Source organism: Gopherus flavomarginatus, chromosome 3, assembly GCF_025201925.1.
Source record: "Gopherus flavomarginatus isolate rGopFla2 chromosome 3, rGopFla2.mat.asm, whole genome shotgun sequence".
In the NCBI taxonomy this organism is placed as follows: Eukaryota; Metazoa; Chordata; order Testudines; family Testudinidae; genus Gopherus; species Gopherus flavomarginatus.
The window spans coordinates 96,445,386-96,462,963 of record NC_066619.1 but is presented as its reverse complement, the minus strand read 5'-3'; the positions used below and the strand labels follow the sequence as shown (position 1 = coordinate 96,462,963).

Below are 17,578 nucleotides of genomic sequence, written 5' to 3'. Positions count from 1 at the left end.
AGATATATGCATGAAACTAAGAGAAGAAAATTTCAGATCCATTCTTTTTAGATTATTTTAAAGAACACAAAATGGAAAGACGATGCCTAAGATGCATTTTTTTCAAGAGAAAAGTTATTCTGTCCATTAATAACCAGCATACGAGGAACATAATTAACAATGAGTTTTTAAAATATCATAAGTTAATATGCACATAATAGGTGTCAGACTGATTGCACTGGAGACTTAAGTTTTATTCTCTGTCCACAGAATGGGACAACAGAAACACATGCCTCCGAACATATTTTAAAAGAATCACCTTGATGGGCAAGAGGGTAGCTCAATCCTTCCATTCTTTCTGCCAATTATAATGATAGTCTGGGGACATGGGAACCTGCGGTTGGACTGAGACCAACCACCATTACTTAGTGTCTGCCATAAGTCATTATGGTGCTGTGCTGGATTGGAACGATGAGAAGCTTTGTATCCCTGAGCCATCTAGTCCCTTCCCGCTATATATAAAACAAAGAGAGAGTGCAGTGTATTCAAAGAGTGACTGGCTTTCTAATCATAACTATTTCAAACAGCCTCTTCATTCAATGGATACCTGACAGTATCAAATTTTCCTCTGATGTTGACTCCACATCAGATACTGAAGGCAAAGAAAGTTTGTGGCACAGTGCAAATAAAGACAAAGGGTGAAGTCCTGGTGCCACTGAAGTCAATGGAAGTTTTTCCACAGAATTCAAAAGCTCCAGAATTCTACTCACACCAATGAAAGCAGTACTAAAATTTGTATCCATTTTATTAAACTCTTTTAATCTCTCTCTCCCATCAAACCCTAATTTGACAGTAAATCTCACAATTACACTTAAAATCACTAGTCTAGCTTCGTACATGCTGAGCTCTGAAAATATGAGGACAACAGAAGACGATGTGGTCCTCCTTGAACTCTGGTCAGTTACAGCTAATCAGTGTTGAACAATTTCACTAGAAGTTAAATATGCTTTAGCATATACATGTAGTCTTGCTACAAATATAAGCACAGTTTCCTCCTTGTGCTGACATCCTCTCTTGTGTTGAGTGTGGGATGGGCATAAGGGAGCAAGTTTCATATCCTTGATTCTCATGATGCATTTGCTCCAGCCACAGCCCATCCATGTAAATTAGAACAGTTTTGGGGCTGCTCTGACTTAACCCAGTTGGCGGTGATCTCTAAGGGACCATGCTAGTTATGAAATGGTATAGCACATATGTGGTCTGCCCCTCCCCAAACTTGTGTCCTACACCACAGCTTGGGGGAAGTTGGTGTAGTAGTTGAGTATTTGGGTTTTATGCCAGCTGAGAACTCTTCTGCAATCTGCTCTACAGAAATTCTCGGTTGGTCAGTTAAGGCCACATTCTGATATCTAAACAGTTTGAAGTGGCTGGAAAAGAGAGAAACTGTTCCATGATTTTCTAAATTAATGCAAAATTCCACAGGCCCCCATAATACCTTGAACATGTGGTATTATTAGGTAAAATAATTCATGTAGCAAAATGGTTTCCTTACAAGGAAAAAAAATCTGAATTTGCACAGGCTGAATCATAATTGTGCTTTCAGAACTGCTCTACAGCAGTTAATAAAAGTTTTCCATCACAGAACTTTTTTCTGAGATTTAAAGGTGGGCTATTGAGCTGAATCTCATCATAGAATGTCTTATTCCAGGAATAACTTCATTTTTGACATTGAATATATGCACAATTGTTTTATTTATTTTAAGTGACAAAGCAATCATTGTGCACAATGCCAATCTCTAGATTTCAGATCCCAGGGCTCCCAGAACAGACACTGTGGCTGTGCAACGTCAAGCTTAAACACACCTTGATCTGTGTAGCTCAAATAGAGCCTAGACGGACCACTCGTAGGGATAAGATAATCAGTCGGTTTTCACAAGGGTTTATATGTCTATATTCAGTCTAGCAGCACAGGTAACTAGTTATTTCTGTTACAGTGGCCCCCAGAGACTCCACATCAAGATTGTGCTAGGTGCTGTACAGACATATTGTGAAAGATCATCTCTTCTCCCAAAACTACAAACTTGATTTAGAAAGATGAAACAGGTGGGTGCAGCAGACAACAAAGAGTAGGATGGGGAGAACAGGGTAACAGAAATGGGAGCCAGCATTACACAGATTACTTATGTATATAATTTGAATATTTCAAGGGTAGTTTTTATTTTATTTTTTTAAAAACAGGAAAGAAAACTGAATTATAGTTTATGTGGCACCTGGTGTGTGTCCACATTACTATACTGACATATTATATACTTATTTAAAAAAAAAGAAAAAAAATCCTATCATAAAACATACAGAAAATGGTCTGAGACTAACAACTGATTTCACAAATCACTAAAATAAATTAATTTTTAGTTACTGTGGCCATTGGTCATATTTTAACTGGGAAACTAGAGATAAGAAACTGTATTTCACTAATAATGACCTGAGCCCCCAAGTCCCACAATCCATGTATACTAAAAGCAAAAAAGAAAGTTAATTGTACAACACTTAAGTCAGTTATTTTAGTTTGGGAGAATGCAAAAAAACCAAATACTTTTGCATGAAATGTGTAAATTATTTTCTTTTAAAAGAAAATAAATTAATGGCTTACATGTATAGTAGTTCTCTGCTCCCAGTAAGAACTATTTTTGTCCAGAGCACAAATAATATGTTTAAAAATATAGAATGCATGAAGTCAAGCAACTGAAGTGGAGTCTCAGACCAAAAAAAACGCAAACCATAACATATTTTAGAGCATTCCAGGACGGATGTTAATTACAACAAAGCTCATTAGGGTTTGATTTAAACTGAAAATCCAGGAGTTTCATAATCCTTCAACATTAACCCATGCTGCTGCTAAAGAGTTAGAAAACAGATCTACAATTGCTGGAGCAGAACAAATCAGCCTAACTCAGGCCCATAATAACTGCAAACTTTTTTTCTCATATCCACAATTCCTCTCTGTTTGTATAGTTTAAAGCACTATGTAAACCTATAGTGCTATGAAATTAACAAAGCAAATGTATCCTAAAGGGAGTTTCACCACCAGTGGGGGAGGAAAACAGAGCCAGGGCAGCATTTATGTCAACAAATGCAGGATATTGTTGCTACAAAAATTACCATTGTCAACAGTCAAGTAACTTCATAGGCAGCTTTTTATTCTTTGAAAGAATTATTGCTATAGATGTAACTGTGCCTGCCAACTGAGAAAGTTCCAGCTACAGTAGGGCTGAGCAGATCAGCATCTCTGCTGTAGTCCCCTGAACTCTTTCCAGCTTCACAGAACCCCCTTAAAAGAGGGGAGGGGAGAGAGAGAGAGAAATTATGCCAAAGCAGAGCACACTTACCCCGAGCCACGCTGAGAGCTCCCGCCCAGGGTACAGCAAGGGATCTCCTCCTCTGGCCAGCATCTCTGAGGTATCGCACTTGGGAGGGGAGATCCAGACACACCCCACCCCCACCCCGCCTCCCTTTTGGAGAGGCTTGTCTCTGAGCTGCACTTTGCGACTCTAAACAAACTCAGGCTCTTTGGGCCATAATTTCCCCGAGATCCCCCCCGGTGCTGTTAATCCCAGAGCCACGATGCAACTGTAACTAACCCTTCCATAGCCAAGTGTGACCACTCTGGGGCAACACACTACCATTTTCCGTGCAGGGGTGTCGCTTAACCACATACAGCTCCTGTTTCACAGCAGCTTTACCCTCCGGGGAAGTGGACAAAAGAAGCCTCCCTGGGCTGAATGGAAATCAGGCAGTAAGGGAAGCAGGGATGGGTGAGAATATTTGTTACAGACCTGTTCCCTCCCCCCTGCAGGTCCAATTGGTTTGCTCCTGGTGGAACCCTGTGCAGCTCCCATTGCAACATTTCTTCTTCCCCCTTGGAAGTTGAGAGAGAGCCGCCTGCGGGGAATTAATTGTTCGCTTTACGCCTCACACGATGGGAGGGGGGAATCGAATTAGCCATTCGATGCACCAGCTCCAGAAATGCTGCCCCCTTTCAGATCAGGTGACCCCATTTCTAAGGAAGTTTGCAAAGTAATTAGACTGCTGCGCACAGAGACACACTGTCCATCAAGCCCTGGCCCCGTCACAATGAAGCAAGTAGAATAGCTGAGTCAGAGACAGAGAAGCTACTCATGAAATCCCATGCCAATAATAGGACTTTGTACTATTAGAGCCACCCCAAAAGATGACCTGAGAGCATTTCACAAACATTAACCAATTAAGCCTTACAACGACGCTGGGAGGTAAGAAAGTATTTTCATTCCCACTAGGTAGGGAAGTATTGTCATGCCTACTTCACAGATGTGGAAACGGGTACAGAGAGGTAAAAGGACTTGCCAAAGGTCAAAAGGGCAGCTTGTGGCCCTGTTTTTAGCAGAACATTTACACTCACCATATTTAAAAGCCTAATCTAAATTTGATTAGTTATTTAGAGGTGTTTCTTTTTAAATGACTAAGTCACTCAAAAGTTTTGGCACACCTCTAGTCTATAAAAACCATTTCCCCATCTCTGCCTCCCTGAAAAACTGTTTGTTTCCAGGACTTCCTTCCCATTGCCAAAAGCTCACTTTGAGTAGTCATAATAGCATCCACTGACTCTAATTAAATTTATTCCTCTCCCCTTCCACATCAGGGTATTCCTAGTCTGGCAAGTTCTGTTTTCCTGATTTGGATCATTATACCTCCCTATCTGGTAAAACTTCATTTCTGAGCAACGCATTCATATTCCCAGTGGCTAGCATCTGTGATAGCTTTTTCCCATCTTAATAAAAATAATTAATCTTTTACTAGAAAAAGGTATTATGTATTCAAGATCTAAACAGCCCCTGTGAACAATCTATTTACAACACCAACTGTGCTTTTTGCCTTCTCCCCAGGACCTGAGGGGAACAGCAGTCTCTCCCCCTCCTCCTTGAGGCCTCTATGTTGCTGAGCTCAACTAGCCCTAGTCCCCTCTCTCCTCTTTGGCACATCCTTCCTGTCTCTTTATCAGCCTTGGTCTGATGGGGTAATTGGATCCTTCTCCCATTCAGCTGGCCAGCTGATTGTCTGATTACCCCCATGGGCTCTCTCAAGGTGAGCTAATTAACATCTGAGTGATTCCAGTGCAGGCTCACCAGTTCACCCCCTGCACTATGTCACAGGACAAATAAGGAGTTTTAAGAATCCCCAGCATGGTATTGGTCCATTAGTAGATGGGAATGGTAGAATTCTCAATAATAATGCAGGGAAAAAAACCCAAATATTTATTGAACACTTCTCTGTTCTGCATTAGGTGGGGGAACAGATAATATAGTCTCATCATATGCTGATGATAACACTCTTAATTCCACTACTATCTCTATAGGATGTTAAACAAAAGCTACTCAAGTTAGACATTTTAAAATCAGCAGATAACTTGCATCCAAGACTTTAAAAGAGCTGGCTGAGGATCTCAATGTGGATTTTCAGTAAGTCTTGAAGTACTTTTTTTTTTTTTTTTTTTTAAAGGGCAAATGGGATCACCTAGGTAATGACAGGCCTGTCAACCTGACATTAATCCTGGGCAAGATTATGGAGAGGCTGACACAGGACTCAATTAATGAAGAATTAAAAGAGGGTAATGTAATTAATGCAAATCAATCTGGGTTTATGGAAAATAAATCCTGTCAAAATAACGCGGTATTTTTTTATGAGATTACAATTTTGGTTGATAAAGGTAATAGTGTTGACATAATATACTAAGAAGTCTTTAAGCCATTTGACTTGGTATCACATGATCTTGTGACTAAAAAACTCAGACAACATAAAATTAACATCAGAGGGGTAGCCGTGTTAGTCTGGATCTGTAAAAGCAGCAAAGAATCCTGTGGCACCTTATAGACTAACAGATGTTTTGGAGTGTGAGCTTTCGTGGGTGAATACCCACTTCCTCAGATGCATCCATCCCACGAAAGCTCACGCTCCAAAACATCTGTTAGTCTATAAGGTGCCACAGGATTCTTTGCTGCTTTTATAAAATTAACATGGCACACATGAAATGGATTACAAACTAGGTAGCTGATAGGTTTCAAATTGTAATGGTAAATGAGGAATCATTATTGAGCAGGTGTATTTCCAGTGCAGTCCCACAAGGATCTGTTCTTGGCCCCTTATACTATTTAACATTTTTAATCAATGTTCTGAAAGGGAACATAAAATTGTCACCGATAAAGTTTGCAGATGACACAAAAACTGGGAGAGTTGTAAATAATGAATAGGACAAGTCACAGATACAGAGCAATCTTGATCACTTGGTAAACTGGACACAAGCAAACATGGGTTTTAATACAGCTAACTGTAAATGTATACATCTAGGAACAAAGAATGTAGGCCATACTTACTGGATGGGCGGGACTCTATCTTAGAAAGCACTGACTCTGAAAAAGACTTGGAGGTTGTGATGGATAATCATCTGAATACAAGCTCTTAGTGTGATGTTATCACCAAAAGAGCTAATGCAATCCTTAGATGCACAAACAAGGGAATCTGGAGTAGGAGGAGAAAGATTATTTTACCTCTATTATAGAGCTGGTGCTAGGCATAAGCAGACTAAACAACTGATTAGAGCACTGAGCAATTCAAGGGGGCCACCTATTAATTATTAGTATGTGGGGTGGGGGCAAAATATTCCTGCTTTGGGTCCCCAGTTGGCTAGCACCGGCACTGCCTCTGTATTTGCCACTGGTGCAACCATTGCTGGAATAATGTGTCCAGTTCTGGTGCCCACAGTTCCAGAAGGATGTTGATAAATTGGAGAGGGTTCAGAGAAGAGCCAGAAGGATGATTAAAAGGATTAGAAAACACGCCTTATAGCGATAAACTCAAAGATCTCCATCTATTCAGCTTAACAAAAAGAAGGTTAAGGGATGACTTGATTACAGTTTATAAATATCTATGTGGGGAACAAATATTTAATAATAGGCTCTTCAATGGAGCAGATAAAGATATAACATGATAAAATAGCTGGAAGTTGAAACTAGACAAATTTAGACTGGAAACAAGGCAAACTTTTAACAGGGAAGGTAAATTAGCCACTGAACCTATTTACCAAGGATTGTGGTGGATTCTCCATCACCAATTTTTAACTCAAGACTGTATTTTTTCCTAAAAGGTTAGTGTTAGAAATAATTATGAGGAAGCTCTATGGCCTATGTTACACAGGAAGTCACAGGTTTCTCAACCCATGTGTTGGGACCCAAAATTGGGTTGCCAGAATATTTCAAAGGGTCATGTAGCAGTAGGGCCGTAACCAGGGCAGGGTGAGCTGGCCAGCTACCCAGGTTGCAAAGCTTTTTTTTTTTTTTTTTTTTTTTTTTTTTTGGAGTGAGGGGAGGGGAGAGGGAGGGAAGAGAGAGAGAGAGAGAGAGACAGAAAAACATGAAAAAAGGTTGTAGGGTATAAAAGCCCTGCAGCAAGCACAGTATTGCCACCCTTACTTCTGCTCTGCTGCTGGCAGCAGCTCTGCTTTCAGAGCTGGGCACCCGGTCAGCAGCCACCACTCTCTGGCCACCCAGCTCTGAAGGAAGTGCTGCCACCAGCAGCAGCGCAGATGTAAGGGTGGCAGTACCATACCATGCCTAGTTATAGCACTGCATGGCAGCTCCTGTCCCCATGTGGTTGTCTGGGCTTGCCTCTCTGCTCCAGGGACTGCAACTTCTGGGGTCCCAACACCACTCAGGTTTGGCCCAGCCATCATGATGAAAGCAGTCTGCGTAGGATCCTGAGCCCAAATGATTGAGAACCATTGGCCTAGATGATCACAATGGTCGCTTATGGCCTTTGAATCTATGAGAAGGATGTAGATCCATCAGTGTTTATAGAACACAAAGCTAAAGCTGGTATGGTATGCAGTCAAAGAGCATATTTTCTCAATAGTATATTCAGAAACTTGCTGAAACTAGAAAGGAATGTACAGAAGCTTTGAAAAGGGGGAGTCTGATAGAAATCACACTGCTTGATTCCGAAAAAGGGACTGTAATTTTCTCTCTCCAGCTCTATCATTCAACCACCAGAGCAGTACAACTCCAGGAGGATGAGGCAAGAGTTGGTTGCAAAGAACTATAGCTTCAAAAAAAATTGCTTCCCCCCCATGGCTACCCCAGACAGAGGGGCCTGCCTGTTCATATAAGTTGCAAAGATAAGGGAAGAGAAGACAACAGCTGAGTAATACAGGGAGTGTACAGATGTAACAACACTTTAGAAAAGTGCAAACAGTGTATTACTTTGTTTGATATATGCACATGCTTACAGAGAAAACAATGGAGGATTTCCTGTACACCAGGGGTTCTCAACCTTTTTCTTTCCGAATGTCCCCCCTCCCACCGCAACATACTGTAAAAACGCCACGGCCCTGCAAGGGGCAGGGGTGGCTCCAGGCTTCAGTTGCGGGTGGTGGTGGTGGAGGAAGGGCTCTGGGTTTCAGTTGCAGGTGGGAGCTTCTGTCCCTCAGGGCTGAGGGGGTCTCAAGGACTTGGGACTTCTGCCCCATGGGGTGGGGGGTGGCTTGGGGCTTTAGCACCATGGGGCAGCTTCTGCTGGAGCTCTGGGGTTCTGCCCCATGGGGAGCTGGGACTCAGGCCTTCTGTCCAGAGGGGGGGAGTGTGTGTGCAGAGGCTCAGGGCTTTAGCCCCATAGGGTGGGGCTCAGGACTCCAAGCTTCAGCTACCAGGTACTGGGGATCAGTGTGGACCTGCTTGGTAGACCCCCTGAAAAGTCTCACAGACCCCCTATAAGCCATGGACCCCAGCTGAGAACTGCTACTGTACACCAAGCCTAGTAACCCAATTCTTCTCTAGTTCAGTCTCCAGACCCTTCTTTCTAAACTACCCTTCACAGAGAACACTGCTATGCAGCAGCAATTTGTAATGAGGACCTAAATTCAGAACACACATTTGTCTTCAGCTTGTTCCATTGCAGAACAAAGCAGAATTGCAGCCAAATGTTTTATAGAAGCAATGTCCAATCTTTTCATCCTGAGAGCCAAACTTATTTCAGGAAGCCCATCGTCCCAATCTCTCATTTTCTGTACTGTAAAAAGGGGAGAAATCATCTGCAAGTCCCCTGCCAGGAATTTATGTGGTGGAGGTGAGGGTGCTAAGAGGCATAGAGTATGGGGCTTGTTAAGGGCAAGGATGCAGCATGCTCCAGCTATCCCTAGTCACCAGGTGGTCCCTTGGGGACCATAGCAGCTGGCACAAGTTAGAGAAGACCCCATGCTGCTCTCAGCTTCTCTTCCTTTTTTCCCACTCTGAACTACCCTGGGTGGCGGGTAGTGGATGGGAGGGGAGCCATCCCTTGCTAGGCCCTCTCCTAAGCTCAGGCACAGCTAGTCAAGCTCCTATCTTGCTCTCCCTAGAGCTCCCTTAGCCTGGCTGGTAAGCAGACAATGGGTAGCCACAGCTACCATTCTCTTCCCTCTTCTGCAGTGCCAGGGATTTGCTGACCCAGAATGGCAGAGAAGGGACAGCAACCGTTCAGATCACTCCTGGCTCACACCAAAGCTACTCTGGAGGCAGCAGGGAAAGCATGGGAGCATTGCTTGCTCCACATCTTCTCCCCCTAGTGATAAATCAAAGCTGAAGCAAAGCCACAGGATCTGAGGGCATGTCTCAGGGAGCACATTTTTAATGCACAGGAAGAAAATATGTGTATCACTCACAGTTGCCCTTGAAGGCCCCGGTTTAGTGCCTGGAGAACCATAAGTGACTCTGGCCACAATGGGATCCATTCTGTATCATAACTAACAAACCCACCCACGCCAAGCCAAAACATAAGGCACTGTCAGCTGCACAAGTAGGGCTTCTCCTGCTCACTTCCTAACACCACGGTTAATTCTCCCTCTCACAGGTCTCAGTGCCCTGGGGACCTGTGAGAGAGAATATTCTGAGGCAGAGCAGCATGCCCAGCTGGAATGTTACCTAACTCTCTGAAAATCGTTAAGTGGGAACACTTGCCTGTCACACCTTACATGGAATACTGCAGTGGGAACGGTTATGCAAGAGCAGAACTACCATTTCAAAACAATAGTAAAGCATTCTCATTGTCTGTTCTCGAGGGGACAGAAGTGATATCTGTGAACCACAACTTACACAATCCAGTCATTATTTTACACGCCAAACAAGACAAAGAGGCCACCTCTGCAACTCCATCTGCACAGGGGCATTGCAAGGAGTGATATTTTAAAATCAATCCCATCCCTGGGAGAATTAAACATCACCAAACTATATGACAAGTGTGCAAACAACTCTCTCCATAACCACACCTCCCATTGTGCTCGCTAGTTTAAATACACAAAGCAGACATTGAATTTGACCACGGGCAAACAATCTACATTCTATGCAGCAACAATTTAGAGAGATGACTTGCTGGTGCACATGATCATGAGAAACCTATTATTACTTCTGCAAATTATCAAATATTACTGTGAATGAAGAAATTGTGCAGCTGTCAGCTTCAGCAAGAACACTCCAGACAGTAGGTGGGAGGGATAGCTCAGTGGTTTGCGCATCAGCCTGCTAATCCCAGGGTTGTGACTTCAATCTTTGAGGGGGGGGCCATTTGGGAATGTAGTTGGGGATTGATCCTGCTTTGAGCAAGAGGCTGGACTAGATAACTTCCTGAGGTCCCTAATAATCTATGATTTTAACATTAGTTTTAATTTGTATTTTATAGTAATCAGCACACACACACACAAATATCCCCCATTGACCGGTGACTGGTTATACTAATCAAAACCAAGTGGCTATTTGTTGTGTTATGAATTATGCTGTGTTTTATCATTTCTAACTGCCCCTTTTCCCTGGACTTTCTGACAAACATATTTATGTATTTTTACATGCAATATTTATGTCAATGTCATGACTACTAGGCAATGATATATAATGGTAAAATTAGGGGACTAGGAACACTCTTCAGTGAGAGATGCCAGTGTGACATACCAGGGTACAATCTAGACTAATGAGTAGCTGTGTGAACTCTACTCTCTAACCTGAGATGCCCTTTAAATGCCTTGCTGCTCACAAACAGCCTTCAGCATGTAAGTCGCTCCCAGCTATGTTTCTGTGTGTGCTGCACCCAGTCAGCTACATTTTAGCTCTTACCAGCCTTAAAAAAATCACCACAGGGTGACCCCAAAACACTCCTAGTCTCGGATTTTCCCAAGAAACATTCATGTGCTATACTGCCCAACCATGTATTTATACTGTCCAGGAGAGGGAGTCCATTATTCCTTTAAGGGAATAATATGCACACAACTTGTTACCCCAAATGAGGTTACCCAGACACTTCAATTTGAACACACTGGATTAGATAAAACAACAAAACACGTTTATTAACTACAAAGAGATTTTAAGTAATGATGCGAAAAGTCAGAAATAGTTACAAGAAAAAGATAAATCTCTTACTAGTATCTACTTAAGAAACTTTCTTAGGGTATGTCTACCCTACGGGATTATTCCGATTTTACATAAACCGGTTTTGTAAAACAGATTGTATAAAGTTGAGTGCACGTGGCCACGCTAAGCACATTAATTCAGCGGTGTGCGTCCATGTACTGAGGCTAGCATCGATTTCCGGAGTGTTGCACTGTGGGTAGCTATCCCGTAGCTATCCCATAGTTCCTGCAGTCTCCCCCGCCCATTGGAATTCTGGGTTGAGATCCCAATGCATGATGGTGCAAAAACAATGTTGCGGGTGATTCTGGGTAAATGTCGTCACTCAATCCTTCCTCCGTGAAAGCAACGGCAGACAATCATTTCACGCCCTTTTTCCCTGGATTGCCCTGGCAGATGCCATAGCATGGCAACCATGGAGCCCGTTTTGCCTTTTGTCACTGTCACCGTATGTGTACTGGATGCTGCTGACAGAGGCGGTACTGCAGTGCTACACGGCAGCATTCATTTGCCATTGCAAGGTAGCAGAGATGGTTACCAGTCATTCTGTACTGTCTGCTGCTGTCATGGGTGCTCCTGACTGGCCTTAGTTGAGGTTGGCCGGGGATGCAAAGACAAAAATGGGAATGACTCCCCAAGTCTCCCTCCTTTATGGTTTATCTAAAAATAGAGTCAGTCCTGCCTAGAATATGGGGCAAGTGTACTAGAGAACCAGTGTATCAGAGAACCAGAGAGCACAGCCACTCCGTGTCAGATCCCACAGAAATGATAAGCTGCATGCCATTCACGGGGGGTGCCCCTGCAACAATCCCACCTGTTGTTTCCCTTCTCCCCCAACCTTTCTGGGCTACTGTGGCAATGTCCCGCATATGTGTGATGAAGTAATAAACAATGCAGGAATAAGAAACACTGACTTTTTAGTGAGATAAAATGAGGGGGAGGCAGCCTCCAGCTGCTATGATAGTCCAGGCAGGACATTAAACGGTGGCGGGGAGAGGAGCCCAGCATCCCGCTGCTATGATAGTCCAGGCAGTACAGAATCTTTTCTTTAGACATGAAAGCGGGGTCGGGGCTGATGGAACTCAGCCCCCAGTTGCTATGATGAGGACGGTTACCAGCCATTCTGTACTATCTACCAGGAATGACCGGGAGTCATTCCTATTTTTACCCAGGTGCCCCCGGCCGACCTCACCTGAGGCCAGCCAGGAGCACTCACGGGCTGATGATGACGATGGATAGCAGTCATATTGTACCGTCTACCACCGGGGAGGGGAGAGGAGAGGATGCTGCTATTCATTGCCGCAGCACCACGTCTACCAGCAGCATGCAGTAGACATAGGGTGACATATAAAAAAGTCAAAACACTATTGTTTTCCCTTTTCTTTCGGGGAGAGGAGGGGAGGGGGGTAAATTGACGAGATATACCCTGAACCACCCCGGACAATGTGTTTGACCCTACAGGCATTGGGAACTCAGCCAAGAATGCAAATGCTTTTCGGAGACTGAGAGGACTGTGGGATAGTACCCCCTCCCTCCCTCCATGAGTGTCCATTTGATTCTTTGGCTTTCCATTACGCTTGTCGCACAGTATTGTGCTGTGGCCTCTGTATATCATAGCCTGGAGATTTTTTCAAATGCTTTCTCATTTCGTCTTCTGTAACGGAGCTGTGATAGAACAGATTTGTCTCCATATACAGTGATCAGATCCAGTATCTCCCGTACGGCCCATGCTGGCGCTCTTTTTGGATTTGGGACTGCATTGCCACCTGTGCTGATCAGAGCGCCACGCTGGGCAAACAGGAAATGAAATTCAAAAGTTCGTGGGGCTTTTCCTGTTTACCTGGCCAGTGCATCCGAGTTTGGATTGCTGTCCAGAGTGGTCACAATGGTGCGCTGTGTGATACCACCCAGAGGCCAATACCATCGATTTGCGTCCACACTAATCCTAATCCGATATGGTAATACCGATTTCAGCACTACTCCTCTCGTTGGGGAGGAGTACAGAAACTGGTTTAAAGAGCCCTTTATATCAATATAAAGGGCCTCTTTGTGTGGATAGGTGCAGCGTTAAATCGGTTCAATGCTGCTAAAATCGGTTTAAATGCGTAGTGTAGACCAGGCCTCTGTTGTAATGCAGACTTTCTCATCCCATGCGCCAGCAGATTACTGACCAAACTCTCTAGGTCAGGATTTCTCTACCAGAGTCCAATTACTTCTCCCTGTTTGTCTCTTTAGGTGCAGTGAATGTGACAGGCAGAGAGTGAGAAGAATGCCTAGGGGTGTTTGTCCCTCCTCTTTACAGTTTTAGTCCCTCTCCTAAAAAACATTTCCAGCTGAGAACCAGGAGCCAAAGAGTCTATGTGGAAGGATATTCCCTGCTTGTTTTTTCAACTTCCTTTGTACTTCCTTCCCGCTTGATGACTCTGTTTACTGCTTAAATGCAAATTAACCAGAGCACACATTCCTTTGTTAAAAATCTTAGCCCAGAAAATCTAGGTTCTATTCCCAGCTTTTCCACAGATTCTATACAATCTTGGGCACGTCAGTTGTGTCTCTCAGTTTCCCCTATCCATAAAATGGTGTTAACACATACCACAGTAAAATTATTTAAGATCCTTTGATGAAAGGTGCTATCAATTATTTTTTAATACCACCATGCTGTGATGCTCCCCTCCCCCACATCATAGCTTTTACAGGTTGAAGGCAAACAGCCTTCCAAATTACACATAACATAGTTTGTCTAGGCTTAATGATTGAAAGTGATAGATTTATTAATATCTGTTATAGTGACTTGGAGAGTGGAGGACATACAGTGGAATGAGCCCTCAGCACTACTTAAGGGATTAGCTAGTGCAGGAATGCCAAACAGGTGCAACACAAACTACAAGACACAGCATACTGAGGATGCACTCAGCTTTAACGCTGAGATAGCAGCCACTGTAGAACTACATAGGGCACTTGTGGCTACCCCTAGTCTGGCTTCTATGACTACAAAAGAACCACCACCAAATAGCTATACATTTTCAACTCTGCTGGGAAAAGCAGGTTATTCTCTTTCAGTGTAGAGATGCAACACAAATGGAACTGAAAATTTTGAAGCAGTTTAGATTAATGTAAGCTTAGAGTGAGAAAGTGTGCTAAACTTTAATATGAATTGTTATGACTGGCACTTGATTACAGTTCACAAAGTGAAAAATTATTTCAGCCACTGTGACATACTAGATTAAAAACCCACTGCAGAGGGATCACTACATTAAGAGCAACATTAAACTTAAAAGAGCAAGATACCAAACCTATCAATTTATTTATAGTGCTAGTTTAGAAATCTTTGGCCACTTCGTTTGCATAAGATTTTTAGCAGTGGACCCAGAATTTTCTTATGCTAAAATACAATGCAAAAACATCTTGTTTTGTGTGCTCATGAAGAACTGTATCTCTACAAACATAGAGATGAAATGCACAGAGAAGTACAGTGCCAAGCAACTGTTTACTCTGAATAGATTTTTGTATTGTATAATGTTGAAAAACATACAACAGCATCCTGAACCATAGCAAATGGGAGAGGCAGTACAGTCTACCATACAAAAGGCAGACCGTGGGCCAAATGCCGACCGCCAGATGCTTTTGAACAGACCCCAAAATCTTTTTATTTACTTATTATCATTATTATTATTTTTTAGTTATTTTCTCTGGATTCTGGACCTTGACCAAAAAAAAAAAAAAATTGACTACTCCTGGTCTACTGGATAGAGCACTGAACTGGTACTGAGACTTGGAATCTATTCCTGACTCTGCCATTGGCCTTCTAAATGGCCATTCTTTGCCTCAGTTTCCCCATCTTAAAACGGGATTAATGATACTGACCTCTTTTGTAGAATGCTTTGATATCTAGTGATTAAGCTAAGAGCCTGGTATTATTATTATTATATTATTAATAATATTAATATTAAATGCACTGTACTAATACAAATTCTGAAGAAAAAAAGGAGCAATTTTAAAGCCACAATTATTATATGTGCTTCTCTCCGCAGAACCTCATTAAAAAGAGGACCTATCCAGTACTCATTTCACAGGCAAAACTCCCCTGGAATATTTTAAAATATGACATGAAAACATTCTGTTTAAAAACTATTTTGTTTCCATTATGCGTCTCCTGTACTCTTCATTTCTCTTCCACAGTTCTTGATTATTAATCACATCTGTGTGACATTAGGATCTTTGTCTCTTAATAGTTCAAGTGACAGAAATGGCAATGGGGAGTTGATGAAGTCAAGTTCCACTAATATTAAAAATCTTTTCCACTATAATCAATGTTTAAGTCACAAACAGAACAAGCAGACACCATGGGGAAAGAAAGATCCTACTTTCATGGAGATTACCACATTTATCAAGGGCAAGTGAGAGAAATACAGAAAGTATATGACATACAATAAAAAAAAGCGTTGCTTGTAAAAAAACATCAGTTAAGGAAAAAAATAAGTTCCAACAGGCTTCAGCAGCTCTTTAACCAAGTCCTTCCCTGATAGCATAAATCCATCTTCACAACTCACTCTCTCCCCCTTTATCTGCTGTGTCTCATCACATCATCCCTGCTGATTCAGCACATCCCTGTTGTTATCCTCTCCAAAGCGCAGTGTGAAAATTAGAGTTGCACCTAACCCCCCCAAAACACAGTGGTGAGGAAATATTACCTGCCCTCCTCTTGGAGTTAATACCTCTTCCCAGCATAAAACTGTCTTCTCTGCAGTAGTGAGTGTGTTGTTTCAGCCTTTTCATCCCCAGACTGCTGACTTTGTCTACATCCTCACTAGGGAATTAAACATAAACCACCCTTCCCCTACAATCACCAGTTCATCTGAACTGCTGGGAACCCAAACGTACATCAGGCTTTGGTAGCTGGATGCATTCTCACAAGTGTGCCAGCCGAAAAATGGGTCTGGTCACTGAAGCCTTTTCTACAGTGGACTCCCACCTGTTCAGCTGAACTGATGGCAGCAGTAGGGGATTTTCAGTAGGCTAAACTCCATAATGTAGACAGAACTTTACAGCAGAAAGCAGTCTGCTTTTTTGCCTGTCTGGGTAGGTGGGTGCAGGTTAAAACAGAACAGGCTCTTGTTCCGGATGTGCAGTGCACAATGCCTTTCCTTCCCACAGGTGTTTTCAGGATTATGCTCTCAACACATCTGTTGGAAAGTGCAAGGATGACATTCCTGACCATTACCTCTCCACTGTTAGTGTGCTTCTTCCTTTGACGCCATAAGCTGTTTTAACAAAACTTAGGTTCTAAATTCATATGGCTAAATGCCCAAGAGATCAGAGGTTTTTGTTCCTAACTCCACCCTCTTCAGCAAAAAGTTTTTGTTCCTAACTCCACCCCTTCAGAGAGCAGGAGGCAGAGATAGCTCAACACAACTGGATCAAAGTCCTTTACTTGTTCAGTTAAAACTCAAGATTTGAAGGCAGCACAAGTTTCCAGGTTCTCAATAGCCACATCCATACTGGGCACACTGACAAAACAAAAGTCCCACCAGTTCTAATAACAGTTCAGCTGAACCATTCTTAGAACTGGTGGTAATCCTTATGTCAGTTTCCCCAGTGTAGGCAAAGCAAATATGTTTTTTGTAAGAAAAGTCCTGCCCGAAAAGGATCTCAAACCCCATTTTCCTATTTGTAGTGCTCAGGCAGAGACTCTCACTTAGCACCATCTATTCTTGCTTCTAGATTATTAAACTAGATTAATCAAAGATGCTAGTGTCTCAGATACACTATCCAACAAGTTCTTCCAGCCCGTTTATCACAAGTAACAGACACCCATCACCACAGAACCTGAGCAACATTTTAGGAGTCTCAAGGCCAAAATTAATTTGTATCACACTTATGTAGTAGAATATGATGACCCCATGCTCCTTTAAAGTTACCTTCTGTTTATTCCACATGAAACCAAGCTGAGCATATATTTGATGTTCTCATCAAAAGCACCTGAAACAAGGTTTCAAATGCAATATTTTCTAAGATGCCTAAAAGATACATTTACCTTAATGATGTACTATGCAGCACAACACTGTGGTCTCTCTGGGTATTCTATGCTATCCATGACTCAGTAACTGAGTAATTGACAATCATTTTGCCCTGTGTGCTTAGTTTAA

The 17,578-nt window shown here is 42.6% G+C and overlaps 1 protein-coding gene across 6 annotated transcripts in view; it reads right to left on the bottom strand.

The window, feature by feature from the left end:
* TJP2 (tight junction protein 2) overlaps positions 1-17,578 on the bottom strand; it is a 93,824-nt gene that overhangs the window by 53,129 nt on the left and 23,117 nt on the right. The window contains exon 2 of one of the 6 annotated variants that reach the window (XM_050944143.1): positions 6,384-6,528. The exons of 4 other annotated variants lie outside the window; for them this stretch is intronic. Coding sequence is in view for 1 of the 2 variants with exons in the window: in XM_050944142.1 (XP_050800099.1) it covers positions 3,366-3,428 (63 nt within the window). In the remaining variant the exon portion in view is untranslated. Of the gene's footprint in view, positions 1-3,365; positions 3,473-6,383; positions 6,529-17,578 lie in introns of those variants that run through there. One more of the 6 variants, XM_050944142.1, reaches the window with a different exon arrangement.